Here is a 19,472-nt window from a genome sequence, read left to right as displayed (position 1 = left end):
ATCTTCCTTAAATATGTTTAATGGATGTTGAAATGGAAGTGTACAGGGGCAAAAAGGGCACACAGATATGGTCGAGTTTTCTTTTGAAATATGGTTGACCAAGGGGGGAAAAAAGCTGTTTTTATGATACTGAATATGCTGTGAGCAACCTTCTGAAAGCAGAGCTCTTGAACTGCTTTTAAAAGTGAAATGCTGAGGCTCTTGCTGCAAGTTCTGGCATAGTGCCTTCTAGGGAACTCCATTTTTGCTGCTTTCCAGAACAGCTGAAAAGCGTTAGCTCTGTGCAAGTGTGAATGATACCTGACTTATCCCAGTCAAAAAAATCATAGCTTCCTAACATGCTTTCTTGCCCTTGAAATGCAGGGTGAAAATGTCTGTGGCTAGTATGTCTTAAGTGATACTAGTTTAACCATGTCCTTGAAGTGCTTCCCTTGGTCCTTAGTCAAATAGCACTAACTTATGGCCCCAATTTGTTGGTTCTGTGTTAGGAAAATTCATCCTTGTAGGCTATGCCTTGTTGCTGACACTTATCTGAATGGGAAAAAGGTGATTTTGTTCTCCATCAAATGCTGAATAAAATTCAATATTAGCAGCTGTTCTACATGGCATCTCCCATGACAGTAAATTGACTTTTGTCACAATACTTGATTATGGGTATTTGGTATGCAAGCTTTGTCTGCATATGTCATCATCTTCAGTTTTAGTCTTTCCTTCTTCCTGAGCGTTGCTTATGCTAGAAAATCTAGTGGAATACCTGTTAGTCTGTCTTGCCTCTGAATCTTTCCTAGATGAACCTCTCTGCAAGTCTGTAGCATCGATGAATTTCACATAGTGAAATGGCTGTTCAGTCTTCTGTCATGACTGCTGTTACTGTTAATTCTCTCTTCATGCTATATAAAGTTACATCAATACAGAATGAGAACCTTCTGTTAATATTCTAGGTTAAGTGTCTAAATGTGTAGGTTTGAATTCTAAGAGAAGACAGGGCATTTACACTTTGTGTTAAAGCAACACTTCAGTGCTGTCAGTGTCAGAAAGCTCAGGTTCCCTCAGTGATTACAATAGACTGAGATAGGATACCAGCCAGGTAATGAACTAGATTCTGGTGTAAATGTGTATTTTAACAAAATTACTTCACAGTGTAACTTCAGTCATTTGAACTATGAAAACAAGCTTGCTGTTGGTTTTAACCTAGCTGCTGGGCTCGAGTCTGTTTCTTTTTTGCGCTGATCTCTGGATCAGTCCAGGTGAGCCATGGCAGGTACCTAGAAGGCTTCCAAATGTTCCATGGCAACCGTCACGTAATTTACAAAAGGTGAGGAATCTTCAGCAGGTACTAAATTATAGCTGAGGGACCTTGTAACACTTGCATTGTGTGTAGGCTGGAGCCGCTGCAGTCCAATGTTTCCCATGTTCAGTCAGGGAACAGTTTGAGAGTATTGATCAGACTGGCAGGCTCTGTTTATATCAGTGTCGCAGGCACGCAGGTGATATCATGTTGTGTGTTTTGCCAGCTCTTTATGTGGACAGAGATGTAACTTGTTCACTTTCTTTTCAGTACCCTGCAAGGTTTAAAATCTTAAGACCTTGATTTTGTTCCAGAATATTTCTGGTGTTCAGTTCTTCAAGGCTTTTTTGTGCTGCTCCATATGGGTTTCAAGAAACTTTTTTGTGGAGGCGCCTCCTCAAAAGTCTACTTGCAGGATGCCAAAGAGGCTTTTTGATAACCAAATGCTGAAATGGTGACTTAAAACCCATAGAATACAGATCTAGTCTCACTTCAAAAGCTGCGGCTTACTTCCAGGCTGTTCCCAGAAGCTGGCACTGAGGCCCGGCGGAGCCTCAGGAAGACTGCAGGACAGCTGGGAGCTTGGTTCCTGTTTAGTGACTTCTTGGAGGGATCTCAGTTCTTGTGGTGATGTCTTCAGAGCACAGTGCTGCTGGCATGAAGGGACCTGCTGTTCTTTATAGCGGTGCAATGTGATTTTTAGGAAGGATGGGGCCTCAGTTACTGGAGGAGCTCACTGGTTGACTCTTCTCATTTCAGCGCCTGGATATGGTTACAGTTCAAAGTACCCATCTCAAGAAGCTGGGAAATACAGGTCTCTTGCCTGAGGAGATTTGTTGCTGCTGAGAGATTGAACTTAAGTTGGTTTTTTGTTCTTTACTTTCCTTAGTAGCTGTGTAACCACCTTAGTAAATTTGTTTTGTGGGTGTGGGAGAGACAAGTGCTTTTTATAGTGTGCATTAGAAAGCTTTGGAAAGAAGAGTTCCTACCAAACTTTGAGTGTGGTTTGACTGCTTGTTAAAGTCATGGGAAACTGAATCCTAATTCCCAGTTTAACAGGTTTATGTCAAAGGGTTATATTCAGGAGAAAGGAAAGGACTTACTGGGAAGGTGTTTCTGAAGGCCTGTTTCTTTGTATAATGATACTAGTTATTTCCAAGATAGGTTGGATGTAAAATTGGGGTTCAATTTCATCTTTCTTTAGGCTACTACTTAGAGTTTATAGTGATTATTTAATATTTGAAATATTTGTTCTACCTTAATACAACACTGATGTTACTTCATGCTGAGCTTGACAGATGTTGCATGTTTAAACTGCAGTAAAAACATAAGTCAAGCTTGAAACATGGAATGTCGCTTATTAAAGTAATGCTGATCTAACCTCAAAAGCTTCCTTACTCTACAGTTCTTAAAACAGCTGGCATCGTGTATCCTATCCTATGTCCTCATGTATCCTGTCTGTTCCTGGGTCATGGGGTGTTTCTGCTGATCTGGTTTAAATATTGTAATTGCAACCAGCTGTTGGGAGGGATGACTAGTTAGGCTCAGCCTGCCTGGAGTTGCCTCCTTCCATTTCCAGGAACATTTTTGTTGTAGGAATATCTGACTCATTCATGAGTTGTCTTCCAGATACTCTGGATCTAGTATGCTGATCTGCACTGATCATTTTCAAACCATACATTCTTGAACATGATTTTGCTATTGTTAACCAAAATGAAGCTACTAAAAATGAAGTAGCTTGATGAAACGGTGATCTTTTAGTAACAGATAAGGTAGAGGTAAGGTTAGATTGCTTGATGATTCCTGGAGACAGGAAATGCATTGGCCCTGTTGTGTTTTTTATTTAGTCTTGCTTCTGCGCTTTTTCCTCAGAACGCTGAACTTTTGCAACCTGTAGACCATATGAGACAACAGAGTTGCAAGTTGCTTTGCAGGAGTTGAGAAACTTCAGCGAACGTTCAAACTCACTTAATGTGGGGTTACTGTCAAGTAATTACTATAAATTTTCACTTCAGAATGAAATCGGAAGTTATAGCTTATGTTTCTGGAGTTGATAGTTTATATTAAGCATAAAGTACATAATAGTGCAGGTATTTGCTTAATGAATAAAATGGGTTATTTGTTCAGAAGATCATGGGTTTCCATTATTAAATTTCCTTTAATTGTTCAGTAAGCAATCAGTAGAATATTTTGCCTTTCCGGATGTATTCTGGTCAAAGCACGCTATTTGTAGTTCTTAATATCGTACCTATAGCTCACATTTCAATGAAATCACTTCTATTCCTCCAAATTTATCAAATTCTGTGTCGCTGAATAAAAAAGAGTAAAAACAAGTGCTGTGATGTATGAGCTACCAGTTATAATTGATGTTCTCCATATGAAACAGTCCTCAGGGAAAAAGTTGGTCATCATAAAAATGAGTGGGTAATGAGGTTAATATTACAGTCTTGCAAATCTTTATGCAGTCTTCCATTAAGGAAGAGAATAGAAACAAAAGACTAGGAATTCAGTTTTGATGTCATAGTTTTAAGAAAGCTATACAAATACTAATAAAAGAAACTGTTTTACAATTGAAGAAAGGCACCACTATCTCTTATTAACTAGAATCTACTATACTAACTGTACCGATTATCTTTAAACACAAAGCTATGTTTAACTAGTCCCCTTCAAACAAATGCCTGCAGCATATCAAAGTTCTCCTGTTAAGGACAACTGCATTTTCACAAAGCCTGTATTCAGCTTTATGTATAGCACTGCAGAAGATGCCAGCTGAATTCTTGCCTGTAGTGATGCGACTTTGCAGTGTAATGCTTCTCCTTCCCTGCTCTGCTCTCATTGACATTGCATTTATGAGACTCGAGGGGATCAAAATGGACAGAGTAGCTTCTTGACCCCTTTTAGTCAAATTCTTTTAAAAATGAGTCTGTCTGATCATATGCTCTGTGCTTTCTTAATTTGTGGCCTGTTGGCCGGTTTCAGGTACATTTTGACAGGGCTAGGTGCATTGAATTTGATTGTTCCTGTAAGCTGCCTGAATATATCTGATGCTGGCTAAAGAGGAAACATCTGTCAGTGTTCTCTCTGTAGGAAAGAAAGCAATGTGAGCTGGGTTTGCCCTGCTTGGGTTGGTGTGCAGCTACTCTGTTGGCCATGGTTTTTCTCCCTTTTAACATGAGTATGAACATCAGGATTGTGGCACTGAGGAGGGATGTAGAGGACAATTGGCACAGACCTGTAAGGAAGCATGCTTCAATTAAATATTTTGGAGGAGGTTATTCTGTAAGAAGTCATTTCCAAAGAGCATCTGAGAAATTGGGATAATCTAAGGGGAGTATTCTGTATGAGCAAGACGACTAAGGGGATAAAAAGCATTTTTTTTTTCACCCATAAATTTATTTTTAGGTCTCAGCTTATTTGGCTGAAGAAGTAGATAGGAGGACAAAATAAATATGTGTAGTAGGGAGGTCAAAGATTCCTACTCATTTTTTTCCCCTCCCTATCACATATTTTAAAAGATATCTGGCCAGAAAACATTGTCCCTGGAGATGAAAACCTCTTTTTGTCCTGGTAGCTGATCATCCTATCTGCTCTTGTGGTTCTGAATAACCAGTCTGCTCCAAGACTTTATGCAAGAGTTAATGTGATGCAAACATCTATAGTTTCCTTGTCCAAGACCCACTACAGGAGCACTCTCCAGCTTGCTCCTCAGGTGAGTAGAGCTGAATGTCATGTTTGAATCCACTGGCAACTACAGCTACCACAGTGTTTCTTGCACAGAGGACCTACCATGCAAGGTGTGGACCTCTGGAAAGGTCAGCGTTACTACAGGTAGATACCAGTCGCTTGAGAGAGGCAGCAATTTTATACCTCGAGTCACAAGTATCTTTTGCTACACGGAATGATGTTATTTTCCTACCTGGTCTTCTTCCCCTTGACTAGATTTCTGTGCTGTTGGACAAGTTGCCGTGACTGATGCTAATGTGAACTATAGTTGCTTCTCCTGCAGTTCTCCTGATTTAATCTAATCGCTCCCTTACCCAGCTCCACAAAAGTGATCCTGGCTCCAACTGGAAGCCTGCCATCAGATGGAGCACAGAACTGTGGGGGTGGCTATCGGCAAGCAGGTAATGAGCAACTGTAGGAGCATAGAGAACTGCTTACTTTGGCTGAGCAGCCACCGAGAGTCAATCATTTGTGCCCTTATTTGCTCAAGCATGTTGGAAAGGGCAGTTTCCTAGGAGTTTATCAGCAGCGGAGGTGAGGAGTGATCCACAGCATGGTGGTTTGACAGCACTCTGGCCTTTCTGAGTAAAGGTATGGAAGTACGTTGTTGAACCAGTTAAGCTTTCACTTCCCTTCCAACTTGTTAGGCTACACAAAAGACTGTTTAAAAATACTCTTGTGTATGTCATCAGCATTATTGCTGGGGTGGGGATTACCAATGGGTGTGGTAAAAAGCTGACCTGTATGAATGGATTATACAGCTACTGACAACACCCTGCTTGGTTCTGTGTGAACCTTTCTCTGCTGTACAATAACATGGGGTTCTGCTGCAGGAGGGGCCTGCACTTATCTTCTGGCCTCACAACAGTTTTGCACTTTCAAGATTGGAAAAAAATGAAAATAAAAAAGTACTGTACATGAAACATGAAAGTGTTCTTTTTTTTTGAGCTATGCACAAGAGGATTTCTTCCACAGTCTCTGTTAATTTTATCATAATTATTAAGTGGAACAAGTAAAAAAATTAGGTTTGACCCAAATTTATACTTTTTTTAATGAATGCTTATGAAAATAAGTCAGGCTACATGAATTAGGGATAGAGAAATTTACTTTGCATGAAAGATCTTAGGTTCTTTACTGTTAAAATTGGATTCTATGTTCTGCTTTGCTTTTAAAGGCAGACTGAAGTAGGTAGAAGTATGTGGCGGTAACTTAAAATTTACCACTTTCAAGGTCTGTCTTCTCTCAGGTGGAGTACCTCCTCTGAAGCAATCTCTCTGGATTGAGTGCCATTTGCACAGAATCAGACCATTCCTGCTTGGTGTGTAGCTCATTTCTGCCTCTTTTCATGTCTACTGTTCAGCAGGCATGAATTTGCTCGTCTTGTATCTTTATTGGATTATGAAGAACTTGAAATCAACTGACCGTGCTGAGCCTCCTCCCACTGCAAAATGGGACAGAATATTTATGGCAAGCTTATCTTTAAGATTTGGAGTATGTGGTAGCACGAAGTTTAGCTGTCTTCAGTATCTTACTGGAATGTTGTTCACTGGTGGTTATTGATGACTTGATGACTCAGGATACTGCTCTGACTGGTTGGGTCAGGTTTTTTTGTTTTGTTTTTTTAATTCTGAGTTTTTCTTTGACTCAATCTCTTATGCTTCTTTGAGAAGATGTTATCAAGGCTTCTGAAAATGATTGTCTGCCATAGATTCTTCCTGGTTAAAGAGTATTCAGTGAACAGGAGCATCTTCACTAGTTTGAGTGTTTATAAAGATCCTTCTGTTTGGACATCAGTGTTACGCTTTCCGAGTTTTTTGTCAACTGTTGCACAAAGTTCAAAAAGTGGCAGCTTCTCTTAGCTACCCTGTGATCCTCCAAGCTCAATTGAAGCTTCTGGTAGAAGAGGAATATTCCCATTGCTCAATCTACCAAGGGACTGTAGGTTAATTTACAACAAATATTACAGTGAAACGTGACTCTTATTTATCTGAATGTTTTCACAAATTGTAGTATTGACTTTGCAGAAACACACCTGAGAGAGATCCTGCTGAATTCCTTTGAATTTGCTTCAGTATTGTGGTTCTTGTAGAAGAATACTGTTTTCTTGCTTAGTAAGATGAATATGGTCCCTATCTGTGTATACTGGTGCTCTGGTATCTGTGCTTCTGAGAGTATGCATTGTAATCTAAACTTGTCAAACTGAGCTGTTCTCAGCTGATAACTGGAATTCAGAGGAATGCTACTTCATATTACTTGTCTGAAATACATATTAAAAAACTAGTAAGTGTGACTTTCAGTATACATTTATTCTCCTAAGAGACAAGTGCAAAGCAAAACAATGTGGAGTAGTTCAAAATGCAGTGTAGCAGGTTGAAAGTGTACACATAGCTCAGAGATATTTTCATGTTCTTGTACTCCCTCTGGAGTAAAAATAAAGCTATGGTTCTTTTTAAGCCATAATGGCCAAAAACAAAATGTGTTTTGTTCTCATGCTACTTGGTCTGTCTCCTCCTTAAAAGACTTTGTAACATAATGTTAGTTATTTCTCTGCTATATGTCTGTAATTAGTACGGCAGCTTACTCATGCTCGTTTCACTTAGATAACCTTTCTGGGAGAAACAATTTAAGCCACCTAATATTCAATTGCATTTTCAGGATTCTTTGACAGCATAATGGGTAGTGTCGTTGATGTGATCTAGAGAATTTTTCATGTAGGTTTCTTCTTCCTTTTCTAAGTTTTTTTGTGTTTTAATTCCAGGAACGATTGGCCTAGTCTCTAACGAAGCTTCAGTCAGTATGCTTTTACAGATAACTGCCACACTGCTAACAAATCATAGTGCATGTCCTCAACTAGGGACTTTGATACAAGTTTTTAAAAAACTGTCATGCTTGACGTTCCTGTTGTTTAAACTGCACACATTGGTGATTCATTATGCAGGAGGATGTAATTTTAGTGTGAGATTGTCAGATGATCATGATGGGTAAAGGTAATGAGGTAATGGTATCTTGTTACTATGCTGTGTTATTATCTGGTAGTATAAAACCAGACTGTGTTGTCATGTGACTGTGTTCTTTCAGAGCTTTCCAGTTGGCAAAATCCAAGTTATGTTTGGTTCTTAGTTGCTGCTGTAGTTGTCTCTTGTGTTTATACCCTCCGTAACGTAGAAGTCATTGAGCTTTTTGGATATCAGAGCTTGTTTTGACCTTAATATATACAGAGGGAGATTCTGGAGAAAATTTATGCATTCTTACAAATCTGTGCAGTGAGTTTGCTCTGTTTTAAGACAAAGTTCTGTCTTCCTTTAAACAGAAATATAGTAGTAATACTGTTGGGATAGGCAGGGAATTAAATGATGATGTGGGATGATAATAGTTGGAGCTCTGCTAAAACTGATCATTTTTTTTTTTTTAAGGCTAATGGGATTGTTATTTTTGTACATGTGCACACGCACATTACAGTGTATGTGAATGACCTGTCGCAGAGCTCTTTGGTATTACTGAGGTGCAGAGATTTGTGTTTGAGCAAGCAGCTGTGGGACTAGGACAACTATTCCAAGTACAGTGGATAACTGTGTTTGTAGTCTGCGAAGGCAAGCTGAATCGTTCCACTCTGCTTTAACTAGACTGTTCTTTCGTTTTTCTGATTGACTTGCTGAAGCTGATTCATTGTAGGATTTAAATGACACATTTGCCCGATTTTCTCTGAAAAAAGTACACTAACCAACCCTTGCTGTTGTGTCTTGGTGCCTGCTGCTTAAGCTGGAAATTCCTTCAAACGTCTGTTTTCTTTCCCCTGCAGCTGTTGTATCTCATGTTTTCTTGTGTGGTGTTGACTCAATGTGGTTTCCTTTTTCAGTTCTTGCTTAGTAAATTAACAAGAGTTTGTGACAAGTACCATGTCTCTGAAAGAAAACATTACATACCAAAATGTAAATCATTTTTCCTAATTGCTGTTGGATGCTGTGAACACACCTGTGCCCATACCAAATGGTGAAGGCTTTCTTTGCTCATGCCACCAAAAAAAAGATGGGCTTGTTATAATTTGTGAGATGTTTTCCACAGTAAAAAAGCTCACTGCCTTTTTGAGGAACAGAACTGAAATTTAAGCCCTTAACTATGCAGGGATTTGAAATGGATCAATTTTAAGCAGTGTATATGGGAGGGGAAAAAGAAAACTAATGAAGCAATATTTTTTTATTCTAGGTTTTTTCATTTTATACCTGCAAATTTTCTGCAATCCAAAGATGGCAGCAAATAAGCCTAAAGGGCAGAATTCATTGGCTTTGCACAAAGTCATCATGGTAGGAAGTGGTGGCGTAGGAAAATCTGCTTTAACACTACAGTTTATGTATGATGAGGTAAGAATGTGTGCTAGAAATTATCTCATGCAATGTCTGCAACAGTGTTACTTAAGCATTTAATTGGTACAGTTATTTTCTGAAACGGTCTAAATGTATATGACGTGGTATGAAAGCTAGCTATCAAACTGAGCAAAAATATTTTTGTGCTGGCACAGGTTGTCCAGAGAAGCCGTGGATGCCCCCTCCCTGGAAGTGTTCAGGGCCAGGCTGGATGGGACTTTAGGCAACCTGGTCTGGTGGGAAGTTTCCCTGCCCATGGAAGCGGGGTTGGAACTGGATAATCCTTAAGGGTCCCTTCCAACCCAAACCATTCTATTATTCTTTGAGATTTCAGATTTGACCTCTTAGAGACACCTGCAAAGGTATAAATTGGCTTTCAAGCAAATTGATGGCATTTTTGGAACTTGCTCCTTTACACTATGTTTTCTTATTACTTAAGTTTTAATAGGTCTAGTAAATAAATATTATAGCTCAAAGCTTCTTCAGCTTGGTGAGTAGCTTGATGCCTGAAATGATAACCAATTTTTCTTTTTTTTTTTTTTTGCTGATGTTGGAGAAGAAAAAAAATCTGTTTCTTGTGTCCCTGCTTTTTTGCCAGTGAAAGTTATTCTTTTTGTTTAAGAAGTAGAACTTAAGCCTTCAGTGTCCCTTAAAAATTGATACTAAATATGTTTAAAGTCAGGACTGCTTCATAGTATAATGAAATGAAGCCAGATGTTTTGGTTAACCAGAAACAGACACTTAGTTTTGCAGTTACCTCTAAAATTTCCTTATAATATCTGAATAAAGCAAAAAAAAAAAAAAAAAATTGTTTGGGCTGATGGAGAGCGTGTTTTAGCTATGAAAACATCCATGTTGAATAGTGTGAGCACTTCATGTAGCCTAAATACATAAGCTTATTTATTTGTTACTGTAACACTGTAAGATGTTTGTTTTATCCTTATATGCAAATAGAAGCATTTGCTTTGTACAGGCACGATTTTTTTTATATAGTAAAATTTGTGTTTCTAGTTTGTAGAAGATTATGAGCCCACCAAAGCAGACAGCTACAGGAAAAAAGTGGTTCTGGATGGAGAAGAAGTCCAAATTGATATATTAGACACAGCAGGGCAGGAGGACTATGCTGCAATTAGAGACAACTACTTCCGAAGCGGAGAAGGCTTTCTTTGTGTCTTCTCTATTACAGAGCTGGAATCGTTTGCAGCTACTGCAGACTTCAGGTAAGTTGCAAGGCAAGATAGTTATTGTAATTACAGTGACGTAATTACAATCACTTTTTTTGTTGTTCTGTAATATCATTACCATTAGTCCAGGCTAGATGACTGTAGTCACACTGCTTTCAATAGATGCCTAGCCATGCCTTTACTATCTGCATACCACTTCAGATATCTTTGCTGCTGTGTTTCTAAATACCAAAAAGGTTACTGCTACAAAGCAGCTACGCAGCAACATTCAGAAGGCTGCTGCCCTGTGTACGTTGCTTTGCACTGCAGTGCAAAGAAGCAGTATTTGTGAGTAGGCATAGTGCTATCCAAAGTAATGGATCTGAGAAAAATTGCTTACTGACTGTATGGATATATATAATGTATGTGCAATACCGCATACTCTCTAGAGGTGTCTTTTTTAGTTCTTGCTTGGTATGGCGGATTATGTTGCGTTTCTTTAACCTTTGAAACACCACCTAGAGCAAAAAGGTAGCTGTAAGCATGTCCAGCTGTCTTATGCTAGGCTATTTCATAGTTATAAAGATGACATGACCAGATTCCATCTGAAAACTGTTTAGAAGAACTGGATCTGGTGATGTCTGTCTGCAAAGTCTTAGGCTATGCAATCTATGTGCGTTGTAGTCTGGGAAGACTGAAATGGGTAGTGTAAGCAATACAACTTTTCTACCCCTTAAAAATGTTTTTAATAGCAATTGAGAAGTATTTTTGACTATTCTGAAGCAGCTATCCGTTTTGTGTAAAGGTCAGCTGTAAATCTGTCCATTCCGTTTTATATGGACTGAATTCTTCTCTGTAAAATATACTGATGTAAGTTTTTGAATTTACAAAGCAAATGTCAGTGGCTTCTGTATAGGGTTAACCCTTACCATCAAAGTTAGAGAGAATATCACTTAAGAAGCAACATGCAAACTAGAGGCTGGATCTTTCTGCTGTAATGAGGATTTAACAAGCATTTTTTTTGTTGTTTGTTTTTAAATGTTCTTCACACATACAACACATTAAAACCCTTGTTTTGAGTGGGGAGTTAGCAGAGAATTACAGATGTTTGATATTGTTTGAAAGATAAAGCCAATTTAAAATGGTCATCACTATACATATATGCATATATAGTAAAATAGGTAAATCAGTAAAATATCTTATTGCTATATTATATATAGTAAAAAGAAAAAAGACAAGACCAAAAAAAAAAGTTCAAAGTTAAGCAAAATAGGAGAGGGGATCATCTTTGAGATAAAAGTGAGGAAACAAATATAAAAAGAGATCATCTGCATCCCACTGAAATAAGGTTTCTTAGAGATATCATCATAGTTTTAGTTAATTAGTCCTAAGTATCAGAATACATTTAATATCACATCTAAGGGAGGAGGAGATAGGGAGAGGAGAGAAAGTGAGCTTTTCCTCTTCTGTTATTCTTTCATTTGTGTGTCAGTATGTGTATGCGTGTATTTATATATTTAAAGAGAGAGAGGGTTGCATTACAGGTTGATGCTAGGTATGTCAGTCCTGGAGGGTTATTTAGTATAGTTGAGCTCTAGAGTGCAAAATGACCTCTTCAGTCTGTTCAAAACCCCGTTAGTGCTTCAAAGTGCATGATCTTCTATGGACCTGGAAAAAGTCCTACTTTTTAAGCAAAGGTGAGAGTTGACAATATACATGCTAAAAGAGGAAAAATGGAAGAAAAAGTCCCTTCAGTGAAGAGATTAAAACTCCCAAATCCAAATCTTGAAAGTGCCTTTCAAGTTGCCTTACAAATTGTCGAAGCCTGAGTGCTAAAATATATCTAATAAAAATGACATTCTTTCTGCTCTGTGTAACCTGTATCTCTTGAAGGTACAGTTATAATATATTTGGCATTGTTGAGCAGCCAGAAATAATACTACTTAGAGACAGAAAGAAAATGACAAGAATCTGGACGTTTTAGTTTTTCCATGGAATTTTGCTCTTCTGGAAGGGCAGGACTCCAACAGAAGAGTTGTTTACTACTATCTAGTGTCTTTGGGTTTTCCAGTGTGCTCTGAAATGCCACTGCTCTTTGTCATTTTTTCAGTAGATAGCAGACCCGCAAAGACTAAATTTTTAAATATTTGAAAGGCAATTTGATAAAACGTGCTCCTGCTTTGAGTAGAATTGGTGTGGCTCTAATGATTTTTTTTTTTTAAGTTTTAAATTCCAAGCCAGTATATCTAGATTTTAGCTAGAAGTCTTATTTGCACAGATACTGTAGTGGTGCACTGAATTCTCATCTATCCACCTATCCTAATCCACAGACTATTCAAACTACTTTTGGATATCAGCAAACACAGTTAAAAAATTTTGCTTGTTTGGCAGAGAGGGAAGTAATATGGCATTAATTATACCTGAGAGAGGAATGTGTGTGTGTTACAAGGTGCCTCGAAGACTTATTTGTTGGTTTAAAAAAAAAGGATTGAAGTGAGGGGGTGGGTTGGAGAGCTAACTCAACAAAACTGCATACTATAAAAAGCAGAGCATTTTATAACAGGAGGAGGATCCTGACATACACCAAATCAAAGCTATTTAGAATATCAATTAACTCTTTCCAATTTCTCTTCATTCTACATTAAAATCTGGCAATAGGCTTTACTTCAGCCAGAAAAGGGAATTTGGTTCCTTGAGCTTTTTATCTTTCAGAACTTGCTCCATGATAAAGGGCTAAATTTCGCTACTAACTTTATACTCTCTGAGACAAAAGAGAGAAATTCTGTTCTTCCTCTTAAATGTATTTCCAATTAGAAGAAAACTTTTCTTTTAAACAGTCTTGAAGGTTGATGTACCAAAGCATTTGCAGTACTCACTTTTATTTACAGCTTTAAACTCTTCATCCTAGTGGTTCAAACAGAGGTAATGGTCTGTCCTCAAAAACCTGATGTATGTGCAACTTGTTATCCATACATTTGCTTATAACCGAATGAAGACCTCTCTGCAGAGAGTGAATGTAATTGACTTCAGAAAGATTTGTCAAAGGAATAGATTATCTCTTGTTATGCTATCTCTTGTTATGCTGTATCCATTTACTACCTAAATAAATAATTTTATCAGCTTTAAATGGCACATGCATTTTATTAGAAAAAAAATGAATGCAAGACTGAAGTCTGGGTAGAGCAAAAGTTGCAGTTGGAAGTAGTAACATAAAGGCAATGGGAAAGACTCTCAAGTAACACCTTTAGTAAAAAGAAGACTTTATTAGTGTAAATTTTCACTTAAACCAATCTTGTTCTACTCTGTTTAATCTATTACTGATTCACCTCCTTCCTGCCTGGAAGATTAGTTACCTGTCTTGGTCTTCATTGTGTATAGTGTCATAATGAGGTTTAAGATTTTACTGTTACACAAGCTTCATAAAAGGAATAAGTCGGTTTTCGTTGTAGGATGGAAGAGTATTTAGTGTGAGTTCTTCTGTCTGTGTTCTAAGAATAGTAGTCCATGAAATACTCAATTCTTTTTTCCCTTTTATTTTTTTTTTTTTATCTCCAGGGAGCAGATCTTAAGAGTAAAAGAAGATGAGAATGTTCCTTTTTTGCTAGTTGGTAACAAATCAGATTTGGAAGATAAAAGGCAAGTTTCTATAGAGGAAGCAAAAAACAGAGCTGATCAGTGGAATGTTAACTATGTGGAAACTTCTGCAAAAACACGAGCTAATGTTGACAAGGTAATAACTCACCTCATAATACAAAGAATCTCTCCATCAGTTTTTACTTTATAGCTCTCTTCCATGGGCCATACTTAGTGTTCAAGTTATTTTAGCCTTTGTGTGTGTGTGTAAAAATTCAAATCAAATACGTTTCTCCCTTAGCTTGCGATGCATGCTTGACTAGGTCAATTCATGTAGGACAGTAAAAATGTTTGCCATAGCAAATCTATCCTATCTGAAACTGCAAGGAGTAAGTCATTAGACAAGACTTCTTTTCATTTAAAAATTTCTTGAGGCAGCTACTTTGGCCTAGCCTTGTGTTTTCTGCAATTAGAAGACAATCTGCTTCTCAACAGTGAGGAAAGCTGTCCAAGGAATCTAGTAAAAGCGGGTAAGAGAGGGATTGGAACCTTCTCTACCCTCATCTAACCAGATGCTTGGCTGGATGTTGCTTTGATGAAGAATGGATGAACCCTTCTAAGCTTTGAATGGCCTAGAAGTGCCTCATGAGTTTTCTGGGATAAAGCCTGGTTCAGAAGGTCATGAAATAAGACACAGAATACTTGTCTACAAGAAGATAAATTATTGATTAGTTGTAAGCATTTCAGCTATAATTTCAAAAGACAGGACCTCTTGGAACGCAATTCAGAATAACTCTCAGTCCTGTAGGCTGCAAAAGTAATGGATGTATGGTAAAAGAAATAAGTAGTTTAAAGTGCTAATCTTTCCTTTCAGACCTATTGATACACTTGATCACACATTGAAAAATTCTCTAATGTAAATGCTTACATCTGAGCAGTTGCAGCATTACAGCACTAATGGGAGTTCTGTTCTGCAGTGACTTTAACTTGCCTGTTGTCATCTGTCAGTTGTCTCCCTGAAGAAATGGCTTGTTCAGTACTACAGTAAGAACTTCATGCTTTTCTGTAGGGAACATTAAGTCAATTAAATGCAGCATAATTCAGATGTGTTTTCAGCTCTGATTTTTTTTTTGTTATTACAAAAAAAATACTTTCATTTTGGTGCATAATTACAGTTAACATCCATCTATTTCAGGCATGTAGAAATTCCCAGATCTTCTAAATCTACTTCACCATTCTTTAGCAGCTGGGAAAAAAGTATTATGCAGATAGATTAAAATATATATCAAGCTTTTGCAGACACATGGTAGGCTACTACAGAGCTCCAAGTTTCTTTTTGGAGCAGGTGGCATAATGGCAAGATTAACGCATTATATAGAGTTAAGGTTTAAAAGTCCATAAGTTAGGTTTTGTTGGCCCTAGTAAAAACCAGATATTCTTAGTTCCTTCTTTTCTTGGAGCATCTGAACTTACACGGTTTGTTAGGTGGACTTAAGTTAGTATCCTATAAGAAATCTACTTCTCTAAATTCCAAAATGGTGGGTTGCTCATTTGGGAAAAACACTGTTGGCCTCTGCTTACTTTAATAAAGGTAAGCAACTGAGCACTTCTCGGTAGGTTATGTACCCCAGATATGTAGTACAGTGTAAGGGCTTAAGCAAGTTGCCAGTTGCAGCATACCATTAGTAAAGATTTAAGTAAAAGCAAGTAACTTAGTCCACACTTATAAATCTGAAGGCAGATATATTTCTTGATGGAAACATTTAGTTGCATTGATTTTCCTCAGATCCCGTGTAATAAAGGTTTATGCTTTTGCTGCAATCAATATGAGACTAGTGTAATTGCAAATAAAATCCTACTGTGCTCTGTAGAGGAGCTTTTCAGCCCCTGCACCGTCTGTATTGCACTGAAATGGACCAAGCCCCCTGATATATATCTCAAGGAGAATTTTTCTGACAGAAGTTTTAAAATTCTTCATCTGAACTCCTACAATAAGGTTATAAAGATTATATTTATTTGCTGCAGTCCATTGGAAGTCAAGATCTTCTCTTCTAATGAATAAAGTAACTTTAAGCAGCCCTGTCACAAGCTTTAACTGGCAGTCTGTTCTCTCTTAACCAATTTACTGGTGTCTCCAACTTTGTCACTTTTGTTTCCTACTAAGCCACTTGATGAAAATGAAGTTTATGCATATTTTGAGATAGTAATATGGCAGTTGAGATTCTAAAAAATAGCTTATGTAGTTGTGTGGTTGATAACTTTGTTTTAAGGGAAATGCTGATTTATTTTTGTGCATTAACTTTGTGTTTAGACTTGCATCATGGGACATGCAATGAAATGTTCAGTGTGTGCTACTGCTCCATTAATGTACTTCTAGAATTGGTTATTGCACTTCTTCAGCCTTTATAGTTCATCACTAAAAATACTTGAAATATAACTTGAAATATAAACTGATTTCCCTGTGTCTCCTCAGTGAGATGTAGATAATAAAAATAAATAAATAATCCTGGGCAGTAATAGGAGTCTTGTTTCAACCCATGTTGAAAATTGTCTGAGAGGATTCATAAGCAAGTTCCAGAAGACAGGAGAACTATGGTACCATGAAAGAAGCGTGTTTGCGTTATATGGACATGGTCTTCTATACCAATGAAAGACTTGTTGGATTAATATTTATTTGCTCAAACTGGTTTTGTATAATTGACTTTATCCTAACCAACAGAAATGGCTATCACCAGTGATAGCTTAAGTTAACTCAAGTATCTGAGACAGTTTTGGCATTTACGTTCTTCCATCTTTTTTTTTAGGTGTTTTTTGATTTAATGAGAGAAATTAGAGCCAGAAAAATGGAAGACAGCAAAGAGAAGAATGGGAAGAAGAAAAGAAAAAGCCTAGCTAAGAGGATCAGAGAAAGATGTTGCATTTTATAATCAAAACCCTGAATTCCTTTCCTACCCTGACCATACTAATAAAAAACATAATTTATAAGCATGCCATTGAAGGCTCAAGTGACTGAAATTACTCTAACGTGTTGGAAATCGTAATGTACCACTAAAAGCATGAATTGGAGCTGCACTGAAAGTCAAATTCACTGAAAAAAATTGATGTGGCTTCAAGAGAAGCAAAGTTCAGTCCATTTCATAATTGCCTACCTTCTCACATTTCTTCTGAATGTAGTGTTTCATAGGCAGTCTTTTCTTTAATAGTAAACGGGGATGGGGAGGGAGTACTACTTTGTGGTTTCTTGTAAAGCATACATTTTTTTAATCATTGATAATTGTCACTTCATCTTGTCTTTTGTTGCCTTGAAAAGTACAATTGTGAACGTGATACCTAACAAAGCGGTATGCAGTTGTTTTGCCATGGAGTTATGCAAATTGGAAAAGAATAATGTATATGCGAACAGTTATGCTGGGGAAAATTATATGTGGTTCTGCATTACCTGATTAACCTAGAAGAGTGATGTAATCTTTTACATTGAAACATTTGAATATGCCTTAATTTTAAAACCTAATCATAGCAGGTTGCTTAGTCAAGGGTATATTTTTCAACTTGTTGCATGGAGACTGTCCCTGTGCATCGGTGCAAGACTGCCCTCCCTGTAGAGTGCAGTTACATGAATGGTTTTGCTAAATAGCTGTCTGCTAGCAGTGTCTGTTCTTTAAACGTGTGCCATACTCTGGTATTGTGAATAATACAGAGCATATTCAGTCATCTGTAGCTTGGTAAACAATACGGTATCTTAAAGCTAAATGGTCAGAATACATGTAAGATGGAGGTCATAAGGCTGTGGCACATCTACGCCTGGAATGGTCGTTTAAAACTTAACCCGCTGATACCTTGAAACTTCCCTTTTGTGAGTAGTTTTTCTGTCTAGATGTTGCTTGGGTTTTAACTCCCTGGAGTAGGGTGGAGTGGAGATGATTCAGTAGCGCTAATGTATTTTGAGTTAAGATGTTGTCCAGGAAATTCTGGTGTCATCAGTTAATTTTTTTTGTGTGTTCCTGATACTCAGCTATGGGAACACGCTGTGTTATGCTGAAGCTCTTTGCAGGTTTTGTACTGTTTAGTCTAGTTTATGTTGATTTTAAAATGGGGAACATTGTAGCTACTTTTTCTAGTTAATGTTGATATTAAACAATCAAACATGCTTTGCAATAGAGGAACATTTACCATGTGCATCCAAAATCCCCAAACAAAACGTACTGCCTCAGTTGCTTCGGAATAGCAAGAATAGCACACGGATAGCGTGGTGCATCTTAACTAAAAATATATCAGAACGTTTGAGGGTTTTGGACTCCTCTGGGGTAAGACGGGCTAGATCAATTCCACAAACTGTTACACTTTTTATACATGTGTAAGCCTATAACTGACAGTTTAAAATGTGCTTAAGCAAACTAGGTAACAAATATTTAACTTCCATGCTAACAGACATCTTAGGGACTCAAGTCTTAGAAGTTATATTTGTCATGTTAAATATTTATCAATAGGAATTTTGTATGTGCATTTAGTAGACTGCCAAGCGCAGAATTAAAGTTACTCATGTAACTATGGCAAATAAGCCAGTCTTCATCTTACTTGGTCTGTTTAGCCAGGGAGTGTAACCACTAACATTGTGACTTTGCTTTGGAACCTGTATGCTGGGAACTGAGGTGTTATGAAGCCACCAGACACGTGAAACTTGTCTTGGCTGATGCCTTACCCTGTCCTTTTATTTGCTATTTGAGCCATTGAAAGATGAATAAACTTCCACTTTTTTTAAATACTTGTGCAGTGTCAATTGATAACTATAGCATCTAATATAACTTTGCTGTAGCTGAGACCAGTTTTCAAGCAATTAAACCAAAATATTCCAGCAGTTGTTTTAGTGTATGTGAACAAAGTAAAACTGGTTTGATAAGAGCCACTTTGTGAAAGCTGAGACTATGCTTGCGTTACCTTTATCCAGTGCTAATTGATCCCTACTTGCTGTAACAAGGAATATCAGAAAGCAGGCACACAAATTGAGGTTGAGGTAAGCTATTTCCAGAAGTACTCTTCCATAAGAATGGAAGGTGAGATTTTTTTATTTTTATTTTTTTAAAAGGAGAGCCTATATTAGTTTAAGGGGGGAAAGCTTCCAAAGTCTTATCTTCCTTTAGCATGCTCTGGGAGAATGTAAGTTTGCTTCCCCAGCTTGCAAAGAAACTAGCTTGAACTGCATATATAAGATTTTGGTATGGCCAAACAAGTGATCCATTTGCATCATAAATTCATGCTTTAGCCTACTTCTGTGTCTGAAACTGCTAGGTCTATCTGCTTAAAGAGCTTCTTTGCCTGCAAGCGTTCTTCCTCTTGTTTCTCCTCCAAAAAGTTGAAGATTTTTTT

At 37.6% G+C, this 19,472-nt stretch overlaps 1 protein-coding gene across 3 annotated transcripts in view; it reads left to right on the top strand.

Moving 5' to 3' along the window:
• The window catches only part of RALA (RAS like proto-oncogene A), a 28,326-nt gene extending 9,458 nt beyond the window's left edge, over positions 1-18,868 (top strand). For all 3 annotated transcript variants that reach the window (XM_048051651.2, XM_013192064.3, XM_013192066.3), the window contains 4 exons: positions 9,215-9,369; positions 10,384-10,592; positions 14,091-14,265; positions 16,913-18,868. In XM_048051651.2, coding sequence (XP_047907608.1) covers positions 9,256-9,369; positions 10,384-10,592; positions 14,091-14,265; positions 16,913-17,035 — 621 coding nt within the window. In that variant the 5' untranslated portion in view covers positions 9,215-9,255 and the 3' untranslated portion in view covers positions 17,036-18,868. The remainder of the gene's footprint in view (positions 1-9,214; positions 9,370-10,383; positions 10,593-14,090; positions 14,266-16,912) is intronic.
• The last annotated feature ends 604 nt before the right edge of the window (positions 18,869-19,472 follow it).

Source organism: Anser cygnoides, chromosome 2 (assembly GCF_040182565.1).
Source record: "Anser cygnoides isolate HZ-2024a breed goose chromosome 2, Taihu_goose_T2T_genome, whole genome shotgun sequence".
Taxonomy (NCBI): Eukaryota; Metazoa; Chordata; class Aves; order Anseriformes; family Anatidae; genus Anser; species Anser cygnoides.
This window is presented reverse-complemented; position numbering and strand designations above follow the sequence as displayed.